General features: G+C 43.3%; 1 protein-coding gene across 1 annotated transcript in view; it reads right to left on the reverse strand.

The window, feature by feature from the left end:
- Positions 1-14,061: 14,061 nt before the first annotated feature.
- TRIP11 (thyroid hormone receptor interactor 11) overlaps positions 14,062-25,133 on the reverse strand; it is a 146,689-nt gene continuing 135,617 nt past the window's right edge. The window contains exons 17-21 of the mRNA XM_029597808.1: positions 18,960-19,041; positions 17,724-17,838; positions 17,491-17,616; positions 16,205-16,349; positions 14,062-15,117 (exon numbers count right to left, since the gene is read on the reverse strand). Coding sequence (XP_029453668.1) covers positions 14,903-15,117; positions 16,205-16,349; positions 17,491-17,616; positions 17,724-17,838; positions 18,960-19,041 — 683 coding nt within the window. The 3' untranslated portion in view covers positions 14,062-14,902. The remainder of the gene's footprint in view (positions 15,118-16,204; positions 16,350-17,490; positions 17,617-17,723; positions 17,839-18,959; positions 19,042-25,133) is intronic.

A 25,133-nucleotide genomic window follows, 5' to 3' on the forward strand; every position in this document is an offset into this window, starting at 1 on the left:
ATATCTTTGTATTTCGACGCAGTTAACCGCTAGGCCACTTGGAGCATGCTCTAGGAACCAAGGGGGTCAGGATGCGTATCTCAAAGTGGGAAGACAGAGGTAATGTAAATTAAATATTGCTTCATAAAAAAAAAAAAAGTGGCAGGTACACGGAAGCTTCATCTCAGTGGAGGCGGTGAATGCTGCACCAGAAACAGAATTCAAGAAAACCTGGCATAAACACAGAGGATCCTGAGATGCCAGGGAGGTTCTAATCCTAAATGCTCTCACAATTTCCTCTCTACAGAGCGAGTTATAGAGGAAAGATAGTGAGAGGATGTAGGATTAGGAGGGAATATGCACAATGACAAAGGATCAACTGATATTAATTTTAATGTATGAAAGGAGAACTGCACCTCATTCTGATTCACATTGTAGGCATGAATTGTGTGGTCTCCAAAGCAGTCGAGCTCATAGTAATGAACTGGGGAGGACTTAGATAACAGTTTTGTTCCACTGAGCGAGGACTGTCTCATTAGGTATCTAAGGGTATGGAGGAACCAAATGGACAAAAAAAGATATGAAACTGAGAAGAAAATGTGTAAAAGGGGAGATACTGAAACTTGGGGAGGATATAGGCTATGATTAGCAAATTAATGTTTAAAGCATTTACTGAATGAAAATGCAATAAGCAGTGGTGCAGCCCATGATGGTTTCTGACGTGTACACAAGTACGGCATTTGTAGTTTTACAGTCATTTTCACCTCACAAAAAAAAAATAAAAAATGGAACCATAACAAAGACGTCACCTAACAAACCCCCTCCTTGCCACCCTTTCCCAAATTATAGGAGGACTCAAACAGTAAAATTCCTAGATAGCAGTCCAGTAAAACTCAAAATAACCAAGGCATTCAAAAAATGTATCTCATTAAGCACAGTACTACGAACTCTAGCAGGAAGACTTTGAAGATAGTTGTTCCAAATTTCTCCAGTAGCATCAAATCATGGAAAGCATTTCTCCACATCCAAAAAGATGAAGCATCAATGGATTTCCACATCCAAAAGGATTAAGCATCAATGGATTTCCACATCCAAAAGGATGAAGCATCAATGGATTTCCACATCCAAAAGGATGAAGCATCAATGGATTTCCACATCCAAAAAGATGAAGCATCAATGGATTTCCATATCCAAAAAGATGAAGCATCAATGGATATCCACATCCAAAAAGATGAAGCATCAATGGATTTCCACATCCAAAAGGATGAAGCATCAATGGATTTCCACATCCAAAAAGATGAAGCATCAATGGATTTCCATATCCAAAAGGATGAAGCATCAATGGATTTCCATATCCAAAAAGATGAAGCATCAATGGATTTCCACATCCAAAAGGATGAAGCATCAATGGATTTCCACATCCAAAAAGATGAAGCATCAATGGATTTCCACATCCAAAAAGATGAAGCATCAATGGATATCCACCAGACCAAGCTTTAGGGCTAAGGAGGCTGGTCCTCTTACCCTGAACCAGAAAGGAGGATACTTCGTCAAATAAAACCCCTTTGGGGGGAAAAGGATATGTGAATATTGTGAATCACTCTCCAAAATTTGCCTATGGCAGTACAGGTCCAAAAGATAGGCCCCAATGTCCCCTACACATGTTACATCTCAGACACATATCTCTCTCTCCAACACCAGAGAGAAGGGTCCGGGCAGGAGAAATATAAGCTCGTTTTAGAAACTTAAATTGCCTTTCATTCAAATCAGCATTAGCAACAGCAGCAGTAATATGTTTAACGCTAGCTTGTAGTTGCAAATCTGAGCCCGTAGGAGTTAAATCTTTATTTAGCAAGCAGCGAACCTTAGACCTGCAATGGGCAGGGTGCTAGAAATGATTTATATAACCTAGAAATCGACACCCTCTCACACTCTTCCACCTGCACGCAGAAAAAAAATCTATTAACATAATGGTTTAATTGTGAATGTAAGCAAAATAATCATTAGCTGAAAAGCAAAAGATGGTTTCAAGCCGTGAAAAGACAGTATTTTTCCATCACCATTAAGTACTTAACAAAGCTGAAAAATCTCTTTATGCACCCATGTGCCAAAAATTTTGGACTGGGATCCTGGCGAGAAATTTCAGTTACCCTGAATCGGTAAATAAGGGGCGATTTTGCAAGAGTGACTCAATTTCTCACAAAAGCATTTCCAGGTTTTCCTCAGGGTCAAAAAAAGGTCACCCACCCTAACTGCAGGCGGCAAAGCTGCGCTTCTGGCGTGAAGGAGAAAATGCAAATGGATTGGTGAGGCAAGTACTTCTCAAGTTCCACCCGAGTATAATGGAAGGTATCCCAAAGCCAATCCTTTAGATGCCACAATTGATATGCCAGTTGTATTTTTCCAGATCCGGAAACCCTATATCACCCTCTTCCTAAGCTCTCATTAATTGATTTATGCTAACCCTTGGTTTTCTAATCTGCCACAAAAATTTGGAGATAGCTGTATACTATATACCATCTTAAGATCCTCTTTAAGAAGCCGCAAAGGAAGTATTTTATTTATTTATTTAAAACTTTTTTTATACCGGTATTTGGTTATAACCGTCATATCGGTTTATAGTACTTAACACTTATCTAACTAGTAGAATACATCATATAAAAGATATAATAAACAACAACTTCATTCTCACATTATTAAAATTACAATAATTACAATTTACAATATAGTCTCAAACTGATTCATACACCTAGACATTCATACCGTTGATAATCGCATGCCTTTCAGTTGTTATATACCCAATTTCTTAAGCCTTTGCTACGTGCTGGCGAACAGTTGTTGTTTCAGTTTATTCCTGTCGTGCCTTACTTTCTTTCAACATCAAATGCTTGTAGGTATAGCCATAGTTTAATTTTTTTTTTAAACTGTACTACATTTGTTTCCAATCTTAGTTCGGTTGGAAGATTGTTCCAAATTTTGGGCCCAGCTAATGACAGTGCTCTCTCTCTTACAGATGTTAGTTTTGTGGATACCAAAGACTGAATAGATAACAAGCCTTTGTTGGCAGATCTCAAGTTTCTCTGCGGCGTGTGTAACCTTATAGATGGAACACATAGAGACATTTTGGGGAAAATGATCATCTTAAGAACATGCCATACTGGGTCAGACCAAGGGTCCATCAAGCCCAGCATCCTGTTTTCAACAGTGGCCAATCCAGGCCATAAGAACCTGGCAAGTACCCAAAAATTAAGTCTATTCCATGTTACCGTTGCTAGTAATAGCGGTGGTTATCATCTAAGTCAACTTAATTAATAGCAGGTAATGGACTTCTCCCTACCCACCAAAGATAAGGGAAGCGATTGCCACTGTGCTAATTTGTTTTTTGTCTGTGAAAGCAATGGGAGAATATTAAGCTGGTATAGTTTCCCCAACATCTGAGGGAAGGACATTCCCCAGGTATCTAAATGAACCCTCAACCCTCTGTAATGGGAAGTTTTGTCCCTGCGGGGTTGTCACGGAAAGGGAAGTTCCAAGAGCCTCCAATTTGTCAACATTTAACTTACGTCCTGAAAACAAACCAAACAAAGAAAACTCCACCAACAAGGCTTCTAAAGAAATGATGGGATGAGTAATGTGATATCATCTGCAAAGGCAGCAACCTTGACATGGAAACGCCCCACAATGCTCTATCCAGTTATAGATCAATCTTGTCCCTACCCTTTCTGGCTAAAGTGCTGGAAAAAGTTGTACTCTACCAGTTGACAGACTACCTGGAGAAGGGTAATCTAAATCCAAATCAGTCTAGATTTAGAAAAATCATAGTACAGAAACCTTGCTATTATCAGCGGTGGCATGGTTTTGATAACGGCCAAAGTTACCCTTTTGTACTTTTTAGATATCTAGATCACTGCATATTGTCAAAGTGACTGGAAGAAGTAGGGCTAGTGGATAATTTCATTTACATTCAGTTGGTTACAGTAGATAAAGATAGGGAACAATACCTCTGCTCGAAGACCAATTAGAGCTGGAGTGCCACAAGGATCAGCACTCTTTGCCCCCTGTTTACATAGTGGTGCTAAATATATATTAAACTCTTGGTAGGTCTTGGTTTAAACTTCCGTATATATGTGGATTATATGCAGTTTTTCCTTCCTCTATGCAATTCAATATCTCATACCTTCAACCAACTTGGAAATTTACCTACATGCAGTTCAGCAATGACTTTTTCATAACAGATTATTTTTAATTTATCAAAAAGAGAAATAATTTATCTTAGAAGAAAATTATCCATTGAGGAGCGTCCCCTATTGAATTGGGTTCCCACACAAGCACTGTTTCTACGCATGCTCGTTGTCTGGGAGTAGTTCTAGACACAAGACTGACTATGAAAGTTCACATCTGTTCCCTGACTAAATTGGGGTATTATAAGTTAAGAATGTTAAAGCAACTTAAACCCCATCTGGAACCAGGGAATTTTGTCCAGTAGATCAGTCCCTTGTATTTTCAAGCATTTATTGTAACTTATTGTTGTCGTACCTAGCAGTACTCTCAGATCTTTACAGCTTCTACAAAATGCTGTAGCTCAGGCTCTAACTGGCCATAATAAATATGTATTTATTTAAAATGTTCCCACTTCTTTCAGCATTACATTGTCTTCCTATACAATTTTGAATTCAATAAGTACTAACCCTAATAAATACTGTCTACATTACTGAGTATTTTATGGCTTGGTGTAGCATTACATATGTATACGCCACAAAGATTTCTCAGATTGGCTAATGAAGGCCTATTAGAGATCCCATCATGCTCATCTTGGTGAGAGGTTAGAGATTGTGTGATAGTTGCTGGCCCAAGCTTCTATGCCAGAATACTGTAGGGGGATTAATATGAGAAACACGTCCTGAGTGTTTGAGTAAAATATTTTCCTAGCGTGTAGCAGATGGACTCAGGACCGATGGGTATAGTGTACTCCTGTTAGCAGTTGGAGACAGATCAGATTTCAATCTGACGTCAGCACCTAGTACATATACCTGAGGGAAGTGCAGATTCTCAGTATTTTTTCGTCTCCAAAGCAGTTAGGAGCTATCTTCACGCTCACCGGGTGTTACAACAAAATTAAAAGAACAAAACATCCTGAAGACGAGCCCCGCACTCCTGCGCTGATACCCTCGGGTCCCTCCCCCAGTTGAGTTTCCCGAGGTGATTTCCGTGGTCCCTCGGAGGTGAGAGCCTCGGTCCGGTGGCCGAATCGCGGCAGGGACCTAGCCCCCGAGCGAGAAGGGTTCGGGCGCGGCACAGAGGCAGCCTCGGTCCCCAGCCGAATCGCAGCGAGGACTTAGCCCCCGAGCGAGAGGAGTTCGGGCGCGGCTGAGAGGCGGCGGGTGCATCCCCTCGAGCGCGGCGGTGAAGGTACTTACCCTCTCCCCCCCGCAGCCGGAGACCGCCCGGGTTGAAACCGGGAAGCGCCAAAGACCAGGTAAGGCGTACATTTTCCCTTTAAAACGGTTTCCGAAGATCGAGGAGGAGCAGGGTCGCCATATTGCCCACACGCTCGCCATCGCCATCTTGTCTTTCTTCGCCACCCACCGCCCATTCGAGCGCACAAATTAAGCTAAGCGCACATTTTAAGCTAGGCGCCCAGTAATTGGGCGCGTATTCTAGGCACCGATTTTTGGGCGCGTATTATAGGCGCCAAATTTGGGTGCGTATTATAGGCGCACATAATTTTTGGGCACACCTCCTTAGGCGCACACTGCAAGGCGCATATCTACGGCTCAGAGCAAAACCAGCGCGCATATACCAGACTCAATGGATCGCATAAGAGCTTACGCGTCCACAGAAGCGGCACCTCCAATAATAGGCATAAAAGCCCAAGGCCTCTGCCCTGCATGCCACATCAGAGCCGCACAGAGCGAGGAAGCGGACACCCTATGCGCACATTGTGAGGAGGCCCTGGGAGACCCAGGCCAGGGCCAGCCCCACCCGGGTCCCAGTGCTAGCTCCTCGGGAGGCACCCTGGAGCTAGCTGGCCCTAGTGATTCCATCCTTCAGACGGGGAACCCCAGGGAACTGGTGCCCCTCAACTTGGACCCAGCATCGATCTCCTGGGTGGAGTTATTTAAAGGGATTCATGCCTTTGTCAAGATGCAGACTGAACCCCGGGCCGGCTATCCATGGGGGGATACCTTCATCTAAAGACAAGTTAACTATGTTAGTTTAAAATGGAGATATTTCACTTCATATGCTTTTCAAAGTACTTAATGGGATGAGATCAAGTCACAGTGAGCTGAATTAAGATTGGCAATGAGCTGTTGAATCTCAATATTGGAAGCAGGAGAGAAATTTGCCCACTGAGAGACAACTGTAGATTGAGTTGCAAGCAGTGACTCAGTTAACAATGGAAACATTTCATTGGACTTCAATTTTATTATTAAAAAAAATCTGCAACCTCATCACATCTAGTAGGCATTACAGGATTTTCTATTTATTGACACCAGAAAAGGAATTTTGAATTATAACACACCATGAATTTTACTGGAAAAATATTTCCTGTTTTCCATAGTGATGGAGTCCCTGTATAGCTCCCACACTGTTTATCATGTAGATGTTCACACTCATACTGTAGAGGACTAGTATAAGCAAGTTGCAGATACAGCTGTCCAAATTTCCTCTATAACTTTAACCGAAGTATTTGAGGAATCAAATGTCAAGGCAGCATAACACTTAGGGGCAGAAGAGACCTACCAATGGGCATTACAGCAAGGAGTGCCATTAACGTGAGCTCACTACAAGACACTTACTTCTCAGTGCAAGATCTGCCACAAATAAAATAGAGACAACTTAAGCCTCTAGTGAAGGGATTAGGGCACATCAAGAGAGGTAACAAGCAGCACATATCAGGCAGATAAAGTATAGAGGCCCTATGCCATTATCACAGAGGATCCAATAAATAGTAATTCTAGGTGACCACTATTCAGATTACTTGCATGCCAACCCATGTAACAGGCCGATGGAGCACACTGTTAACCGGCATTTGGACACGCGTTTGACGCGCTAGCTTTACCCCTTATTCAGCAAAGGGTAATAGCGCTTCGAAAACCCCTCCGAGACTAATAGCACCCGCAACATGCAAATGCATGTTGTTGGCCCTATTAGTCATTCCCGCGCGATACAGTAAGTAAACTGTGCAGCCAAGCCGCACATTTTACTTTAAGAAATTAGCGCCTACCCAAAGGTAGGCATTAATTTCTGCTGGCGCCGGGGAAGTGCACAGAAAAGCAGTAAAAACTGTTTTTCTGTGCACCCTCTGACTTAATATCATGGCAATATTATGTCGGAGGCCCCAAAAGTTAAAAAAAGTAAAAAATTAAAAAAAAAAAAATTAAAACGGGCCCGCGAGTTGAAAACCGGACGCTCAATTTTGCCGGCATCCAGTTTCCGAACCCGTGGCTGTCAGTGGGCTTGAGAACAGACGCCGGCAAAATTGAGCGTCGGCTGCCAAACCCGCTGACAGCCGCTGCTCCTGTCCAAAAAGAGGCGCTAGGGACGCACTAGTGTCCCTAGCGCCTCTTTTTGCCACGGACCCTAATTTAAATAAATTAACTGTATCGCGCGCACAGGAGAGTGTCCTGTGTGCACGCCGGGAGAGCGGGCGCTCGCCTGCTCTCCCGCGATTTTTACTGTATCGAGCCGTAAATGAGCAATCCAGAAGAACACCATAAACATTTTGGAGATTATCTCATATTATGGCATGGCTGATGAGTTTCAGTCAGACAATGGATCCCATTTCATTGATCATTTAGTACAATCCTACACTAAAGAAAACCAAATTTGCAGGGTCACATACATTCCCTATTACCTGCAAGCATCTGTGTTAATAGAGAAAGAACAAATGGCTTGCTCAAGGAACAGATGAGGAAGGACTATGTGGGTTCCTTAAAAATTGATCATACAATCTGTAAGTAGGCTTGTAAGAATTAAACAGGCCAGCGAACAGCAAGACCACTCCATTACAAAGGATGGTGGTACAACCTATAACCCTATAGGCATTTTAGGCAGAGATGCTATAGTAACCCCATCGTATAAACCCATGCACCAAGGGTGGGCTTACTCTCTGACACAGAAGCTAGTTCAAACAGGTATAGGGATTAAACCACCTGAGGCTGTATTGCTCCATGTGCTGAGCTGAGTCTAAAAGGCAGAGGTCAGAAGGGGTTCCAATCACCAAGGGGAAATAAAAGGTCCTGCTGCATAATCAGTCTGACACTAAAATTGCATAATTGATTTGTGAACAGACCCCAAGTATTCCTATTTCTGAAATTCCACCATCACAGCAATTTGATCCTGGTGGGCTAAGGTTAGGATTAAAGATTTGGCTTACAGTGCCTAGCAGTGGCATTCGGGCAAAGACAGAAATCATTGCTCAAGGATCAAGAGGAAAATATCTGGGAAGTAATGATGGAGGGACCACACCAGTCTTATATTAGTTAACTCTGAAAGATGTATTAAGATAGGATAGAATTGTTATTCATCTGTTAACCCTGTTCTATTGTTTTAACAGAAAAATGGAGAAAGCGCTTGCTGTTTCCCTGTAGGTGTCCTTACCAAACCCACACAACAGCTTGAAAACTGATCATCACTGCCTGGTACTTCTGCTCTGCCAATTTACCCTGTAATATATCTTTTTCAATAGGGTATTTTCAAAATCCTGCAAACCCCCCCCCCCCCCCCCCCCGAGCATATGTGGCAAATCTGCCATACCATAGCAACATTAACTCACAGGACTCTTACAGCAACATCCCTGCCTGTGAAAAGGCAGAACTGCATATTGCACTAGATCCTACAATACCAATACACTTCCTGTTGGGAAAACACAATGAACATGACTGCTACAGCTCCATAAACACTAGGGTCCCTCCCCATCTCTCATGTACATTTCACTCACCTCCTAACCCATCACACCAGGCTCCCTGCTCCTCCCTTCTCCACATCTCCCCTTCTTCTCTCATTTCTAATCATCCATCCCCCTCCCTTATCCCTTTCTCTAGTTGCCAATGCTTCTCCATCTCCCCCTTCATCTTTTACCTTTTCCCTCATCTCTATATCCTCCACCCCCCTCTCCCACCCAAGCTCTTGTGATCTGGTAAAGCTCTGCCTGTCGCTGTGGCCCACCTCCTCTGAACAGTAAGTAAGTGAATGGAGGGAGATGATGGGCCCGCGCCACACAGTTTTCGCTGGCACCAATATTTCTTTAATTTATTTATATTCCACACATTCCAAGTGCTCAAGGTGGATAAATACAATAGGCAAGCGGGGGGCCATCCTTGGTGGGGCTTGAGGTAGGAAATAGGGTGACAGCCGAGCCCCGTGCTGCCATGGTAGCTCTGACCCCACCCACCAATTCTTGAGCACCAGGCTGTACATTTACATTTGTGGACCAGCGAGGCAATGAGAGCAGGTGATGGAAAAGGTGGCAGAACTTAGTACGTACCATCTGACAAAAAAAGCCCTGAACTTATATAACCACTGGAAGATCACATGAGGGGTTATCCAGTGACATTTTAATTCCAGAAACTTCATACAAGGCTATTTGCTGTTCCTGATCAAAATGTCCAAATATTTAATGATAATTCCCATGGGGGGGGGGGAAGGAGTGAAGTTGCTTAAATGTACAAGATGTTCTTTGAAGACAGCAGTTCAAGTCACACATATAGATGGTGTCACGCACTGGCACACACTTTCAGATCTTTCCATGCAGTGTGCCTTGATTCAGTAATTAAGCTAATATGCTCAATTCCAGAAGGGGAAGAGCAAGAGTTTGTGTAACTAGTAAACTGTTTTGATCTTTGGGTCAATCCTTAGACCTCTGCACTGAAAGAAGTCTATGCTCTCATTGCCTCCATAGGTTGACAGTCCTACAAGTACTTGGGCTTCGGTGCTTTCAGCACTGAATTGATGGATCTGGACTTCTTCAGTTTTTCAAGATGAGATAGTCGTCTGTTTTGCAGATCTTCATGACCCTTGGTGACATCCTTGAGCAGATGCTGCAACAGGCAGCATCATGTAACAGGTCTTGTGATAGTTACAGATGAATAAATAATATCTAGATACCTGTGTATTATTAGTCTCATTTATTGTTTAGTAATCTTTAAATACAATTTCATTATTCAAATAATACACTTTAAAACATTACCCCATCATTCACACCACATACACATGCTCAATCATTATTATACAAACAAATATTGCACCTGATTCTAATACAACAATTCACCTATACTAATGTATTGGAATACATCCATATACCGTTTATCAAAATAATATTACAATCAGATAAATGTAATACAAAAATTTTTTTTTGGAGTTATCAGTTTTTATTGAACAAACAATTATCAACTTATCTTCCTCTTAGTTCCCTTATTTATTCATCAATTTCCTCTTTATTGTTGTACATTCCCGACGACAAGCTTTCGTTTCACCGAGGTGGTTTCCTCAGGGGACCATTAGCAACTCTATAATTTCTTTTGAAGAACCGGGAACTTCTCTATACACTGTATAGGATGATTGTTGCATGTGCTATCGTTACTATATATCCATCTGTATAATTCCTTACCACTATTATTCTTAACTTCTTCTTTATTAATCAGAACCTTCCAATGTCCACTGTTCGTTTCAATACCATCAACGTCAAACTGCAGCGTTTTTAAAACTGAACTTCTTACTCTACGCCGCTACCTTCATACACGCTGCTGTTTCACATACGCTCAATAGCTGTATCACAAACGCTGATTCCAATACATCATTCTCATCTTCTAGCGTGCCTCTCACTTGTACTTCACCTTTCCCAGAGCGTATGTGAAACAGCAGCGTGTATGAAGGTAGCGGCGTAGAGTAAGAAGTTCAGTTTTAAAAACGCTGCAGTTTGACGTTGATGGTATTGAAACGAACAGTGGACATTGGAAGGTTCTGATTAATAAAGAAGAAGTTAAGAATAATAGTGGTAAGGAATTATACAGATGGATATATAGTAACGATAGCACATGCAACAATCATCCTATACAGTGTATAGAGAAGTTCCCGGTTCTTCAAAAGAAATTATAGAGTTGCTAATGGTCCCCTGAGGAAACCACCTCGGTGAAACGAAAGCTTGTCGTCGGGAATGTACAACAATAAAGAGGAAATTGATGAATAAATAAGGGAACTAAGAGGAAGATAAGTTGATAATTGTTTGTTCAATAAAAACTGATAACTCCAAAAAAATTTTTTTGTATTACATTTATCTATTTATTTTATTTATTTATTTTATTATTTATTTATTATTTTTATATACCGATATTCATCTCAATTGAGATATCACACCGGTTTACATTCAGGTACTGTAGGTATTTCTCTATCCCCAGAGGGCTTACAATCTAAGTTTTTGTACCTGAGGCAATGTAGGGTAAAGTGACTTGCCCAAGGTCACAAGGAGCGACAGCGGGACTTGAACCTTGGTCTCCTGGTTCATAGTCCACTGTTCTAACCACTAGGCTATTCCTCCTCCCTGATTATTCCTCCTCCCTGATTATTATCTGATTGTAATATTATTTTGATAAACAGTATATGGATGTATTCCAATACATTAGTATAGGTGAATTGTTGTATTAGAATCAGGTGCAATATTTGTTTGTATAATAATGATTGAGCATGTGTATGTGGTGTGAATGATGGGGTAATGTTTTAAAGTGTATTATTTGAATAATGAAATTGTATTTAAAGATTACTAAACAATAAATGAGACAAATAATACACAGGTATCTAGATATTATTTATTCGTTAGAATTATACCTGTGGGTTACCCATTTTGATATGATATTGATCTGACCTTTGATAGTTACAGATGGCCATCTGCCTGCTCTCTGTTCATAACTTGAAGCTGCTCATATTGCAAAAACAATGGAGAACACATTTTGGAAGAAAGATGGATGAAGATGAAAAAATGGGACCGTAACTGAAAGTTCTGTCAGAAGCCTTGAAGAAAACAGGGCCTGGAGACAGAAGTGTCGAAAGAGAAAGTAAACTTTAAAAACCATCAGAAAACCTAAGAGAAAAAAATAAAAAGACATGAAGGCAAACTAAAAAACAAGGACGACGACACAAAGCACAATTCTAAAACTGCAGCAAAAGACAACCCACAGCAAAATTGTGCCTATTGATCTTGGCAAAAACCAAATGAGCCACACTGCGCAGCTGCAGGAACTGCCATGCATGCTCAGAAGGTTCTTTGCGTTTTCCTAGAAAGTTCTGGAAATGTGTTTCATGGTCAGTGTTGTTAAACAACATTACTGATATCTGCTCCTCTTCCGAGAAATAAAAAGTTGTGATGAAGATCCAGAATGAGAACAACCATTGTTAAAATACAGCCTCTGACATATTAAAAATAATTTTGATGAAAAAATAAGCATTTAAAAAAAGCATTCACACACACCCACTTCAGATTATTAGTAACAGAAATTGCACAGACTATTTCCCTAAAAGCTTATTTTAATTATCTTTGTAACAGAACAGTGAAAATTAACTTGATTTGTACAAACCAGTTCATAAAGCATTACATACATTATAGGATACTGAAATATAATGGCATTGAAGACTTATTCTAATTATTTCTTCATTCTGAAGGGTAATAAGCCTTTCCCAGAGAAAGGCTTAATGGAAGTATGACAACTTTACCTTGTGATTTCTGGATGAATAAATAAAAAGGTTTCTAATATTTGCATCACTTTATAATAGTAAATGCTGTTCAGCTGCATTTCTACTATTTCCTTAAAATATTTCAATAGTATTAATTTCAGGTCGGGTGATAAACGTGCTGATAATTCTCATATACAGCTCGCAGAATGTCTCCCTTGTAACACTGGTGAAACATGGTATGGCAAGAAAAAGAAACATACTGTCTCTGAAAATTAGTTCCTAAAAATGAAAGGCTGTCCTGGGGAGTTTCTTTCTGGAACGTGTACTAACTTGCTAACTCACAGGCCATTACAGTAAAGTGCCCTCCGGTGGAGCGGTTTACCCGCGATTGGACGCGCGTTTGACACGCTAGCTTTACCTCTTATTCAGTAAGGGGTAATAGCACGTCGAAAACGAGCATCCAACCCCCCCCCCCCCCCCCCCGAACCTAATAGCACCCACAACATGCAAATGCATGTTGATGGCCCTATTAGTCATTCCCGCGCGATTCAGAAAGCAAAATGTGCAGCCAAGCCGCACATTTTACTTTCAGAAATTAGTGCCTACCCAAAAGGTAGGCGTTAATTTCTCTGGGCACCAGGAAAGTGCACAGAAAAGAGTAAAAACTGCTTTTCTGTGCACCCTCCGACTTAATATCATGGTGATATTAAGTCGGAGGTCCCAAAAGTTTAAAAAAAAATAAATTTTGAAATAGGCCCGCGGCTTGAAAACTGGACGCTCAGTTTTGCCGGCGTCCGGTTTCCGAACCCGTGGCTGTCAGCAGGCTCGAGAACCGACGCCGGCTAAATTGAGCGTTGGCTGTCAAACCCGCTGACAGCCGCTGCTCCTGTCCGAAAAGAGGTGCTAGAGACGCGCTAGTGTACTTAGCGCCTCTTTTTACCGCCGGCCCTAATGTAAATAAATTAATTTACTGTATTGCACGCACAGGAGAGCGGGCGCTTGCCTGCTCTCCCGCGGTTTTTACTGTATCAGCCCGTCAGGTAGCTGCCTGCCTACCATGTGTGGAGCAGACTCTGTAGCACTGTATGTAAAGTGGCAAAACAGATACCAACACCTCTTAAGAGATGCTGGGTGTGTTGACACCAGCCCCTGGTGAAATATTGGTTCCTCTGGCTACCTGGCCTGCCAGTGCTGCCTTTTCAGAATTTGCATCATGAGGTGAGGACAGCTGGCGTGAGAACTTTAAAATGAGCGGTGGTGCCGACCTTACAAGGGAAAGGGAAGTGACGGGAGTTGACAACCCCCAATAAAGAGGGTAGAAGTCATCATTGCAGAATTTACAGAGCAGTTAGATCTACCCAAGGGTCACTGGCTTCATACAAAACTAATTACATATTTGAGATAAGCAGCCCATGACTTCATATTTTTATTTTCTATACATGTATTGACATTGTAAATGTACATTCACACCCAGAAAGGAGTTCCAGAAATACTCTTTTAAATACACAAATATAGTGGCAATGTTTGAAAACACTTATATGTACAGGGAAGAATATTTCTGCAGAGTATTTTACAACTGATTGAGAAAATTTGTCATTGAGGAGGGGAGCTCGGGAATGGAAAGGGATCACATGTATAGCACACCTAAAATGATCTTTGCTTCTAAGAGAAACCCTTCTGAAAACAGGGCTCACCATTTCCCTTCCATTCTATCTGCGGTAGAGTTAACACAGGAGTTTAGGGTATAGGGAAAGACCACGTAGCAGTGCTGGTCACAAGAAATGCCAGAGTCCCATCGGTAATGCTGTAATGTGCGTCAAACATTAGCCCAAAATAGGGCAAGTACCAAACCTCCACCAAGAGGGACATAAAACCTCCTTTTATGAAACATTATATACATTGCCTAAAATCACTTTAATTCTTGCCACAAGAAATAGGAGGGGGGAAGTGCTTTTCTGACATACACTGCTGGCTACCTTTAGTGTTTCTCGTGTTAACCATTTTACCTGTAATTTTACTTCTGAACAATGAAGCCAGATGGAACTGTCTGTGTATCTCTTCCAGCTGTCTATGAAGAAGTGTGTGTACAATATTCATTCTGAAACAGTTACATAATATTTAGAAAAGAATGCAAGTAGACTTGAAAATAACTAGCTTGACTTTACAGAAGGCCTCTCTGTGTTAATTCTATAGAGCTGTGTTCTCATGGTCCTTAAAGTGCAACGTTTAGTCCTGAAGGCTGATTTGACATCACCTATTGCTTCAAGAGGTCTTTCAGTACAGCACCAGCACTTGCGTCAGCTGACACTGGCAGAGGTGTAAATGTAGGCAAAGCATTGGATATTGGTTTCATAAGCAGATGCCCAGAACCACTAGCTCCATGAGAAGATGGAGAGATAAGAGGCACAGCTGCAGACCGGGGAGCCAAGAATGGATTGGACTCCGTCCGTCTATTGATTCCCGATCCTCCTGTGCAGGCAAGATACAAATACACAAGGTTTCATAATTAGAAAACAATTATGGAAGATTCATTTTCATTTGTTTATAAAGCAGATTATTTTGCTACACCAGCCTGAGGTACGTACAGGGAATGTAAAGCACTGCGCTTGCGCTCTCAGGAAGGTGAGAGAGAGAGACTGGCACAGAAGTATCCCCACATTTTGTACATCAACTGCAAGCACCTACTCAACCTACCACCAATCAGGAGTCACTCGAACTGGCCACCAGGGCACCCCAAAATCCAGGGATTCAGGAAAAGCCAAGCAAGGAGACATAAACAGGAATTTATCAAAGAAGTCAGGTCAATGTAGGCTGAATGCAGCCAGGGATGAATAGTGCTATACTCTAATGCTATAAACCCTCAAAAGGAGATATCCCTCACACACACACACCCTTTCTCCCCTTGTCAGTTAGGATAAAATGCATCTCTAAAGAAGAAAACTGTATTCGTGTATGCCATGACCAAATGTAGTGTACAAGAGCTTTGACAATGGAAGTCTTACGGACATCGTTACTTTTTTCATCATTCTTCTCTCAAAAATGTCCAGCACCTTTGGAAGATGTGGAAGAAGCAGCTACTATTTGTGCTCAAGGGAGCTTTCCAGTTTCATCACCTGAGGGCAGTTCATTTGTTAACCGACTGTGCCGGCAAATGGAACCATTTCACGTCACGCATTCAGCCTTCTCAGCACCACAAAAAGGAAGCTCCCCGTCAGAAAAGCTGAAATGACCTGCCCAAGGTGGCAGTTTCTGAAATAACTTGCCGGTGGGGATTGGTAAAACATCACCAGTGAAACACTCTGGAGGGGGAGCTGCCGCACTCACAGTGCAGGCGTTTTTTTCACGTCCCTAGGCGGTTTCCCGGAACCTTGCCTGTTCAGTGTGCATTTGCGTTAAATGTCAAATCCTTACACGCCGCCGCATACAGCAGCTAGGATGAGCTTAATATGAAATGGTATAGAAGGATTTTGACACAATAGGAAAAAAAAACCCCCACATTCATCACAAAGAGCAGAACCTTAATATTTAAATTCCAAGTGTTTTCTCTCACTTCTACCTTTAACGTTACTGGATGCGGCACTGCTAGGTTTTCCGATTCCTGCTGAGCTTAGGGGTGTCATGTCCAACATTGAAAGCTTAGGAGGTGGAAGTGCTGGGCGGGATTCCGTTTCCAGGAATTTCACAAACAGTTCTGAAAAGGACTACAGAAACACAGTAAGACACAGGTAACACTTCAGAGAATACATTTTGATACACTGCCATTCCCAAGAAAAAAAAAAAAAAATCAGAGCGGGTCACACCATGAAAACACACAATTTAGAAGAATCAGTTTACAAAAAGTTCTGATATTACAGAAGATAACAAGAAATTAAGTGCGTGGTAAAAGGCCCCATCAAAGAACGTCTAACAGGGATTTTTTTTTTCTGACCAGGCAGTTTCCGCCTGCTCATTCGGAACCAGGGCTGGGAGCTGGTATCATGAGTCTTCATTCGCAACCACAGGGGAGGAGTTTTTTTTCCTCTGTTTTATCTCCCCCTCCCAACTCACCTTTAGTCTAATCGTTGCAGCGAGAATCCTTGCCTGCGTGCCATGCACCAGGGCAATCATGGGCCCTAAAACCCAACCACGAGGTGTCGCCACTGCTCGATGAGAGATTCCCTCCCTCTGCAGCATCCCCAGACCCGCCTGACCCAGGAAGCAGAAGACTAGAGCAGAGAATTGAACCCAGGCCCCTTCGCGCAGGATGACCAGAATGCCCGAAAGTTGAAATCGAAAAATAATCCCAGTGACCACATAAAGGTCCCCCATTTATAAAAAGCTATCTGCTGTGCACCCAAACTGAAACTAGTTGCAGTATGAAAAAACACAGAAACCTGTTAATGTCTATGATTAATGTAATGTGTTACTTGCAGATAAACCCAAGTGCTCTAGATGAGATACCACAATGGCACAATTATGCATTTTTCTGCTGTTATCTACTGTGTTACTATGTTGAACCTCCTTGCCTTTCTGTGCTAAAATGTGACGTCAGGGCTGGCATAAGTGACTCAAATCCTGGCTGCACTGAAACCTTTCACCATGCGCCTTGTACTAACGTTTCGCACTATACATTGATCTTAAAAACAAAGTTTTTTATGTAATTCGGGGGCAAGTGCATTGCAGGAACATTTCTTCCTCTCTGTCAGAAGTTCTGTACTGCTTAATATCACCCAGTAGAGGGTCATGGAAGCACCGTACCTTCACTTAGACCTTACATTGCTGAGCAAATAATTTATAAGACATTTCCTCCGCATAAACCTTAACTTCTCATAGATTTACTGTAGAAGTAAAAGAGGTTCTTACACTATTGAAAATCGAGGGATTGCTCGGTCTAAGAGGTGTGTTAGGGACACTCTTTGAGACAGATGCACCTCCACCAAACCAACCAGTCACCCATCTGCTGACACCACGGTGGTCTTCAAGCAAGATCTGAAAAAGGAATTTAAAAATAGATGAACGATAAGAAAGATTTAATCCTTTTTCTTCTCAAAATCTAGAGTGCACAAGAATGCCTTGTCTTCTTGGCATAGGGTTACCTGGTCCATCTCTTCCTTTTGGATCCCCAGTATACTTCCCATTAACCGCAGCACCTCAGCATGTTTTGTCTTTGGCGTATGGAGGTACCCAACAAAAAGGTTTCTCATCAGGACCCTGGACAGTAAAGGAAAAACATTCAGAATGCAATAATCTACTTCAAATGCACACGTACAGTAAGAGAACAGAGTTCTTGCATTTCCTACTAGCCTACACCATCCTTCACTCACTTTGCACTAATCTGAGAATGTGAGTTTAATGCTCCAAAACTTGTCACTAATGCATTAATCCAATAAAAAGGTCTCACCTGCAGCTTTATCTGCTGTCCTTTATTTTTACATTCCAACAATAAAGCCATATACGCACGTTTACACACACACAGGCACGTATGTAACCGTGGGTATATTTCAGGACCTTCCTCACAACCCCCTACTAAATCCACAACCTGTTTCAGGGATGAATCTGATTTATTTCCTTCAATAGCCGCCCCCCCCCCCTTTTTTTTTTTTGGACCACCTTTTATCCTGTGCATCCCATTTTGCTTCATGTTACATACTTGACCTCTGTACCTTTGCATGAACAATGTTACACACAATAGAAGTGTATTGAATGGTTGTCTGGTGACATTTCAGCACATATCTTTTTGGGCCAAGGTGAAATTCTTAAAATGTATTATGTAAGAATCAAACTGATATCACAATTAGCCTCATCTAATTAAAGAACTCTAAGCCCAATTAAGCCAGGCATTTTCCCACTGGTACTAAACTGGGGAAAACGAGTAATGAACAGGATCATTCCAAATCTCCCCAGACAAGAAAACCACCTCCAGAATTAGCATTACAGGGCAAGGGTTCATTCTTCTTGAATGCTTCAGTTTTCTGTTGCTTTAAAAGCAGAGTGCACAACATCTTTCAGAGCTCATGCCCTTTGATTTGCAAAGCTGCTGAGAATAGTCTTCCCACCACACCATACGCAGGATGTACTCTGGTCCACCCCAGAGTACGTTTTAATGTCATCCCAAAGGAAAGGTTTATGGATATTAAATGACTGCGGTAATCTGGAATGAGGTGAGAGAAAGGCGCCAGGTTTCAGGCAAGACCTGAAACTGATCCAGATTTAAGTGCAAGGGACAAAACTGCCAGAAACTGACACAAATGAACAAAGAGGCAGAGCAGTGATGAGGGCTCAGAGAAGTGAGAAGGGGAGAAATGAGATCAGGGGATCTCCGACACACTCACTTGTCCACTTTCCCTTCTGTGCTGTTCAGAAGATCCACCAGTTTGTTCTGTGCATCTTCCAGCATCTCCTGCTTCATTTGATCTGCAGTTTGAACACACACGTGAAAAGCACTGAAGCTAAAATGCTCCACAAAGACATTTTTTAAAATGTTATGGAAATATAGTTTTAGTAGAGAGCCAGCATAAACTGAAATACAATCAGGCCTATCCAGTACCGAGCGGTAGGAAGAGCTGCGTTAGTGCCTACGGCACCCGCGGTTACCGCCCGCACAGTGCAGCTCACCTACCGCTCGATCCTGAAGCCTAATTACATGCAAATGTAAGCCGCGTCCGAAAAGCCTTAGGCCCGCGAAACCCAGGATACTGGATAGAGCGCCTATACAGGATCCTGGGTGCGCGGGCCTAAGGCTTCACGCCACGCTGGTATCTGTCATTTCAAATGTCATTTGAAATGACAGATACCAGGAAGCAACGGCGGCGACAGCGCAGAAACAACGGCAAAACGACTTGTCAGTGTCCCCCCTCCTCTCGGAGCAGGGCGCGAAAAGCCGCCTTGCTCCGGGAGGAGGAGGGACACTGACAGCGGCGAAGCAACGGCGAAGACAGCGGCGAAGCAACGGCGAAGACAGCGGCGAAACGACTTGTCAGTGTCCCCCCTCCTCTCGGAGCAGGGCGCGAAAAGCCGCCTTGCTCCAGGAGGAGGAGGGACACTGACAGCGGCGAAGCAACGGCGAAGACAGCGGCGAAACGACTTTTCAGTGTCCCCCCTCCTCTCGGAGCAGGGCGGAAAAGCCGCCTTGCTCCGGGAGGAGGGGGGACACTAGCAACGGTGAAGCTTTCCCCCAGCCCGGACGCCGGGAAAAAACTTACTTTTTTGCAGCCAGCCATGAGCAGGAACACGATCTGGCCTGCCTTAGCTCCTCCCGACAAGATGGCCGCCTGCACGGGGAAAGCGTGCAATTGGCCGCTCAAGACGTGATGTCGTGACGTCACGTAGTCAGCGGCCAATTGCACGCTTTCCCCGTGCAGGCGGCCATCTTGTCGGGAGGAGCTAAGGCAGGCCAGATCGTGTTCCTGCTCATGGCTGGCTGCAAAAAAGTAAGTTTTTTGCCGGCGTCCGGGCTGGGGGAAAGCTTCGCCGCTGTCATCTCTCTCCCCCCCTCCCGGAGCAAGGCTGCTTTTCGCGCCCTGCTCCGGGAGGGGGGGAGAAGAGATGACAGTGGCGAAGCAACTTACTTTTAGCTTTTAAGTTTTTTTCGCTTATTTTTTGGATTCGCCGCTGTCATCTCTCCCCCCCCCTCCCGGAGCAAGGCTGCTTTTCGCGCCCTGCTCCGGGAGGGGGGGAGAAGAGATGACAGTGGCGAAGCAACTTACTTTTAGCTTTTAAGTTTTTTTCGCTTATTTTTTGGATTCGCCGCTGTCATCTCTCCCCCCCCCCCCCCCTCCCGGAGCAAGGCAGCTTTTCGCGCCCTGCTCCGGGAGGGGGAGAAGAGACAAGCGGCGAAACAACTTACTTGCACGGGGGAAAGCGGTCTCCGTGGCAGCCCCAGTCCTCTCCCCTCCTCCCGAAGCCAAAAAAAAAAGCTTTTTTTTTTTTGGCTTCGGGAGGAGGGGAGAGGACTGGGGCTGCCACGGAGACCGGCACCCATGATCGCGGCCGGGGCAGGTGAGCGGGGGCTGGGGGAAAGCTTGCCACCTACCCTTACCCATGCCTCTACCGCCTGGGTCAGGGTAGGCGGTAAGTTTGCAGGTTAAACGTGCGAAAAAACAGCAGGGAAATGTAGCGTTAGTCGGGGCGCGGGTTACGGGATGCTAGGGGAATAGCTAATTGGCTCGTTTGCATGCAATATCGAGCTAATTCGCTCGTTTGCATGCAATATACATGCCGCGGGCGGAAGGGGTTACCCGGGGAATTTAGGACGCGGTAGGAGTAGGTTAAAGGGGATTCGGGATCGCAGGAAGGGCTAACGCGGCCGGAACGTGAGTTAAAAGCGGCTTAGGAGCAGGGTAAACGCGGCCGCACTTTACAGGATAGGCCTGAATGTAAGCCCAACATAGTGGGACAAGATTGATCAAGCCAAACCACACCCCTTCAAAATGTCTGTCCTTCCCTTCTCCCACCCTCTCCAACAAACTCCAAACATTTACCAACATTTCATATGGCCAGGGAGTTAATATGGCTGCACAATCTAGTAGAGAATCAATAAACACCTTCCACACTTTCAAAATCTTCTTGTGCAGAGATAGCTTAGAATGGGACTGCTGACATTTTTTCCATTAACAACAAATTATGCATTTGAATGTGCCACATGGTGACATATGTTGTACATAAAACCACTGCATGAAATTATTAAAAAATGAGAATGTTCCTTTTACAAGACAAAAAACATTTGGAATGCTTCTGCTTTAAGAATGAATAATTATACAGCCATGGTGAGGCTGTATCCAGCCCAGTGCGCAAGACCCGGGTTTAATTTCCAAGCCTGGTTGCTGTTTTTCAGGTGGGTAGGTAGGGGCTGCATTCACAACCAGTGGACAACAGTGACACCTACTGGCCATGTTCAAGGGGCAGGTATGTTGAGCTGTGGAGGGAGGGCTCTCTCTCTGCATTAACCGGGCTAGACAGGACAGGCGAGAGGGCTGAAAATTGAGGAAAGCTTCTGAGAAGCTGGGAATGAAGACTCCTGATACTGTAGCCTCACGAGGAGCTAGCTGCAAGTAAGCTGGAACCCCAAAGTAGGTGGCCAAACCCCATCCGTCACCTCCAAACAAAAAAAAAACAACCAATACACAAGCCATTTTAGGATCTGCACCATTATGCGTTACAGTAAAACTGAGATATAGAAACCCATGTGGCTACATTCCACACTGCAGAAAATCTTTTACTACATAAACATGCTGGCACTGTACAATAGGAAAACTAGAGCTGCCACACAAACTAATAGGTACGACAGTCTGAGAACACTTGGGAATCCCTAAAGTTGGAGGAGGAATTCAGCAGATCGTTTGGTAGAATGGTAATGAGGCCATACTGCACCAAATGCATGTGCCTGAGTCAGAAGGCAGGCATTCTGACTCAGGCAAAAACGGCAGAAACACCCCGACCACAGCTCACAGGGTCAACCCCATATCCTACAAAGCCATTGAGATCAAAGCACAATGAAGCAGAGAGTGAGAGGCAGTCACAAACAGCAAGGTTATATTTCATACATATTCTATTCACCCCTCTCTCTCCTATCTCATAATCTACCCTAAATTCAACAGATCTATATTGCTGTACATTGTTTGGCACACGTTTCCTCTAACTCTTGCCTAGTCTCCTCGTCTGCCAAAGCAAGGCAATTACAGTTTTAGCTATTCAAAAGGAATTAATTTATCTTACTGTAATTTTGACAGAAATTATTTGTCAATCACATCACTTGAAAAGGCAACTATAAAGCAAACTTATCTTTCGCCATGCCATAATCAAGAAGGAATTTGGAGAGGGAAATAAAACAGCAAACTGAACAGGCTGACTTTTTATTGGCCTGCTTTCTGAAGGAAAATGAGATTTGTGTGGGTCCGCAATATCTTGTATTTACGCCAAATCTTCAGGATGCATCACAGAGGACATGAGGACTGACGGGGGAGCCATGCATATGTGTGGATCATATGCACACATCCTGGGAGGTAGGCTCCATCAGTTCCAGCTGGAACTTCTTGGGGCTGGGTTTTTTTTTTTTTTTTTTTAATGTATTAAAACTGGTTTCAGAAGTGCACTTCTAATCACTGAAGTCAATGTTTCAATAACCATGCACTATGTATACTACAGAAACACAGGACTGCCACAAATGCACCTCTTACACAGCCAGAGAAAGATCAGACTTGCAACCTAGTCTTCTTTGGTGTTTATCTTCCTTCTCTGCAAGTGAAATGCACCAGTGACCCAAGCCCCATTAAAAAAGATGGCAGAAGTACATCCAATAGAGAGTGCGTTAAAAGTGACTATCGTCAGACTTCATCTGTCTGTCACCTAGTAACATAGTATTGATGGCAGAAAAAGACCAAATGCTCCATCAGGTCTGCCCACCAAGTTTCCTATGGTAGCAACCTCCGCTCCGTGCAGCTTACCCCATATTTCTGTTAATAGCAACTGCTGCTCCGTGCAAGTTACCTCCAAGCCTTATATATTTAAGCTACATTTTTACTGAGTGACGAGTCTTCTTGAAGATTCACCATCAATGCTGCTGATGTGCTTTGCTTTTAAACTTGGTCGTTGAAGTAGTCCTGTGCTTTTTACCTTATGACTGCTTATCAGTACGCCAGGGCCCATGTTGATTGTCCTCTGAATCCAATTCCCCTCTCCCCCCATACCGTCAAAGCAGTGAGAGATGTCAAATCAGAGGGCAGTGGCATCGAAAGCATCAAGGCTTATTGGTTAATGGTAGTAACTGCCACTGAGCAGGTTATTCCCATGCCCCCTTTCCTTCCTTCAGCCTTTAGGGATCCACTGTGCTTATCTCATGCCCCTTTGAATTCTTTGACTGTTTTTGTGTTCACCTTCTCCTCCAGAAGGGCATTCCAGGCATCCACCACCCTTCTCTGTGAAGAAATATTTCCTCACGTTGGTTCTGAATCATCCCTCTTGGAGTTTCATTTCCAACAGAAAAGGTTCGAACCAAGTGCAAACCTTTCAGGTCTCTGAAGGTCTGTATCATATCTCCCCTGCAGCTCTTCTCTTCCAGGGTATACATATGCAGATCCTTCGGCCTCTCCTCATGTGTCTTCCAAATCAGACCCCATACCATTTTGGTTGCTCTTCTCTGGACCACTTCCATCCTTGTCTATCCTTTCTGAGATACAGGCTCCAGTACTAAACACAGTACTCCAGGTGACGCCTCATCAAGAACCTGAACAAGGGCATCACCACCTTTTTTCTTATTGGTTATTCCTCTCTCTATGCCACCTAGCATTCTTCTAGCTACAGCTTTACTGTGTTCAGATTGCCAAACACTATCACCCCAAGGTCCCTCTCTCAGTCTGTGCATATAAGTTTTTCAACGCCCATCATATAAAGCTTTTTTGGATTACCACATCCCAGATGCATGACTCTGCACTTCTTGGCATTGAATCTCAACCGCAAAATCATCGACCAGTCTTCAACGTTTCTTAAATCAACATTGCTCCAAGCTTCAACAGCAAGAGGAAATGTGGAAAAAGATTTGAATTCACAAAAAGCGGGGAGTAGCTTGCTTGTTACGGCGGTTACTACCCCAAACCAAATAAGCCTGATACTTCACTTTCAATGCATAACCAGCATAGCTCTCTGCTTCAACGGCAGGGGGAATGAAGAAAAGTGGATCTATATATAGACAACAACCAACAGGGCCTGAGTCGCATAGTCTGGGTAGACAATTGGGCAAGGGTGTAGCTTGCTTATTGCAGCAGTTACTACCCCTAACTAATTAAGCTAGATATTACACTTAGATGCAGCTCCAACACTGCTCTTTGCATTAATGGTGGGGGTGGAAGGGAAATAGAACCAAAGGGTTACTAAGAGCGAAGAGTAACAGATAAGTATGAGAAAAAAAAAAAAAAAAAAGAGTGCGAAGCTTGCTGGGCAGACTGGATGAGCCGTTTGGTCGTCTTCTGCCGTCGTTTCTATGTTTCATTTCTTTTTACTCCTTCAGGCAAGTCCACTCTGTTGCAGGTTTTACTATCATCTGCAAATAGACAAACTTTACCTTCTATCCCTTCCACAATGTTGAATAGAACTGGTCCCAAAACCAATCTCTGTGGCACTCCACTTAACACAGTTCTTTCTTCAGAGTAGGTTCCATTTACAATGGTAAATGTTGTCTCCTGTAGGTCAACCAGGTTGCAACCATGTTGTCTCCTGTAGGTCAACCAGGTTGCAAGTTACACCACTACCTTGGCACCCACTCCCAAACTTCTCGTTTTGTTCACGAGTACCCTAAGCAGGATCATATCAAAAACTTTACTAAAATCCAAGTATATCACATTAAGCTCTCTTCTCTAATCACCCAATCAAAAAGTCAACCAGATTTGTCTGACAGGTCCCTCCTCCACTGATGAATCCAAGCTGCCTTGAGTCAAGCAAGATTGTAGTTAGTTCACTTTCCTTTCCTTCTATAGAGTCTCCATTAATTTTCCCACCACCGAGATAAGCTAAGC

The sequence above is a fragment of the Rhinatrema bivittatum genome, chromosome 4, assembly GCF_901001135.1.
Source record: "Rhinatrema bivittatum chromosome 4, aRhiBiv1.1, whole genome shotgun sequence".
Lineage (NCBI taxonomy): Eukaryota > Metazoa > Chordata > Amphibia > Gymnophiona > Rhinatrematidae > Rhinatrema > Rhinatrema bivittatum.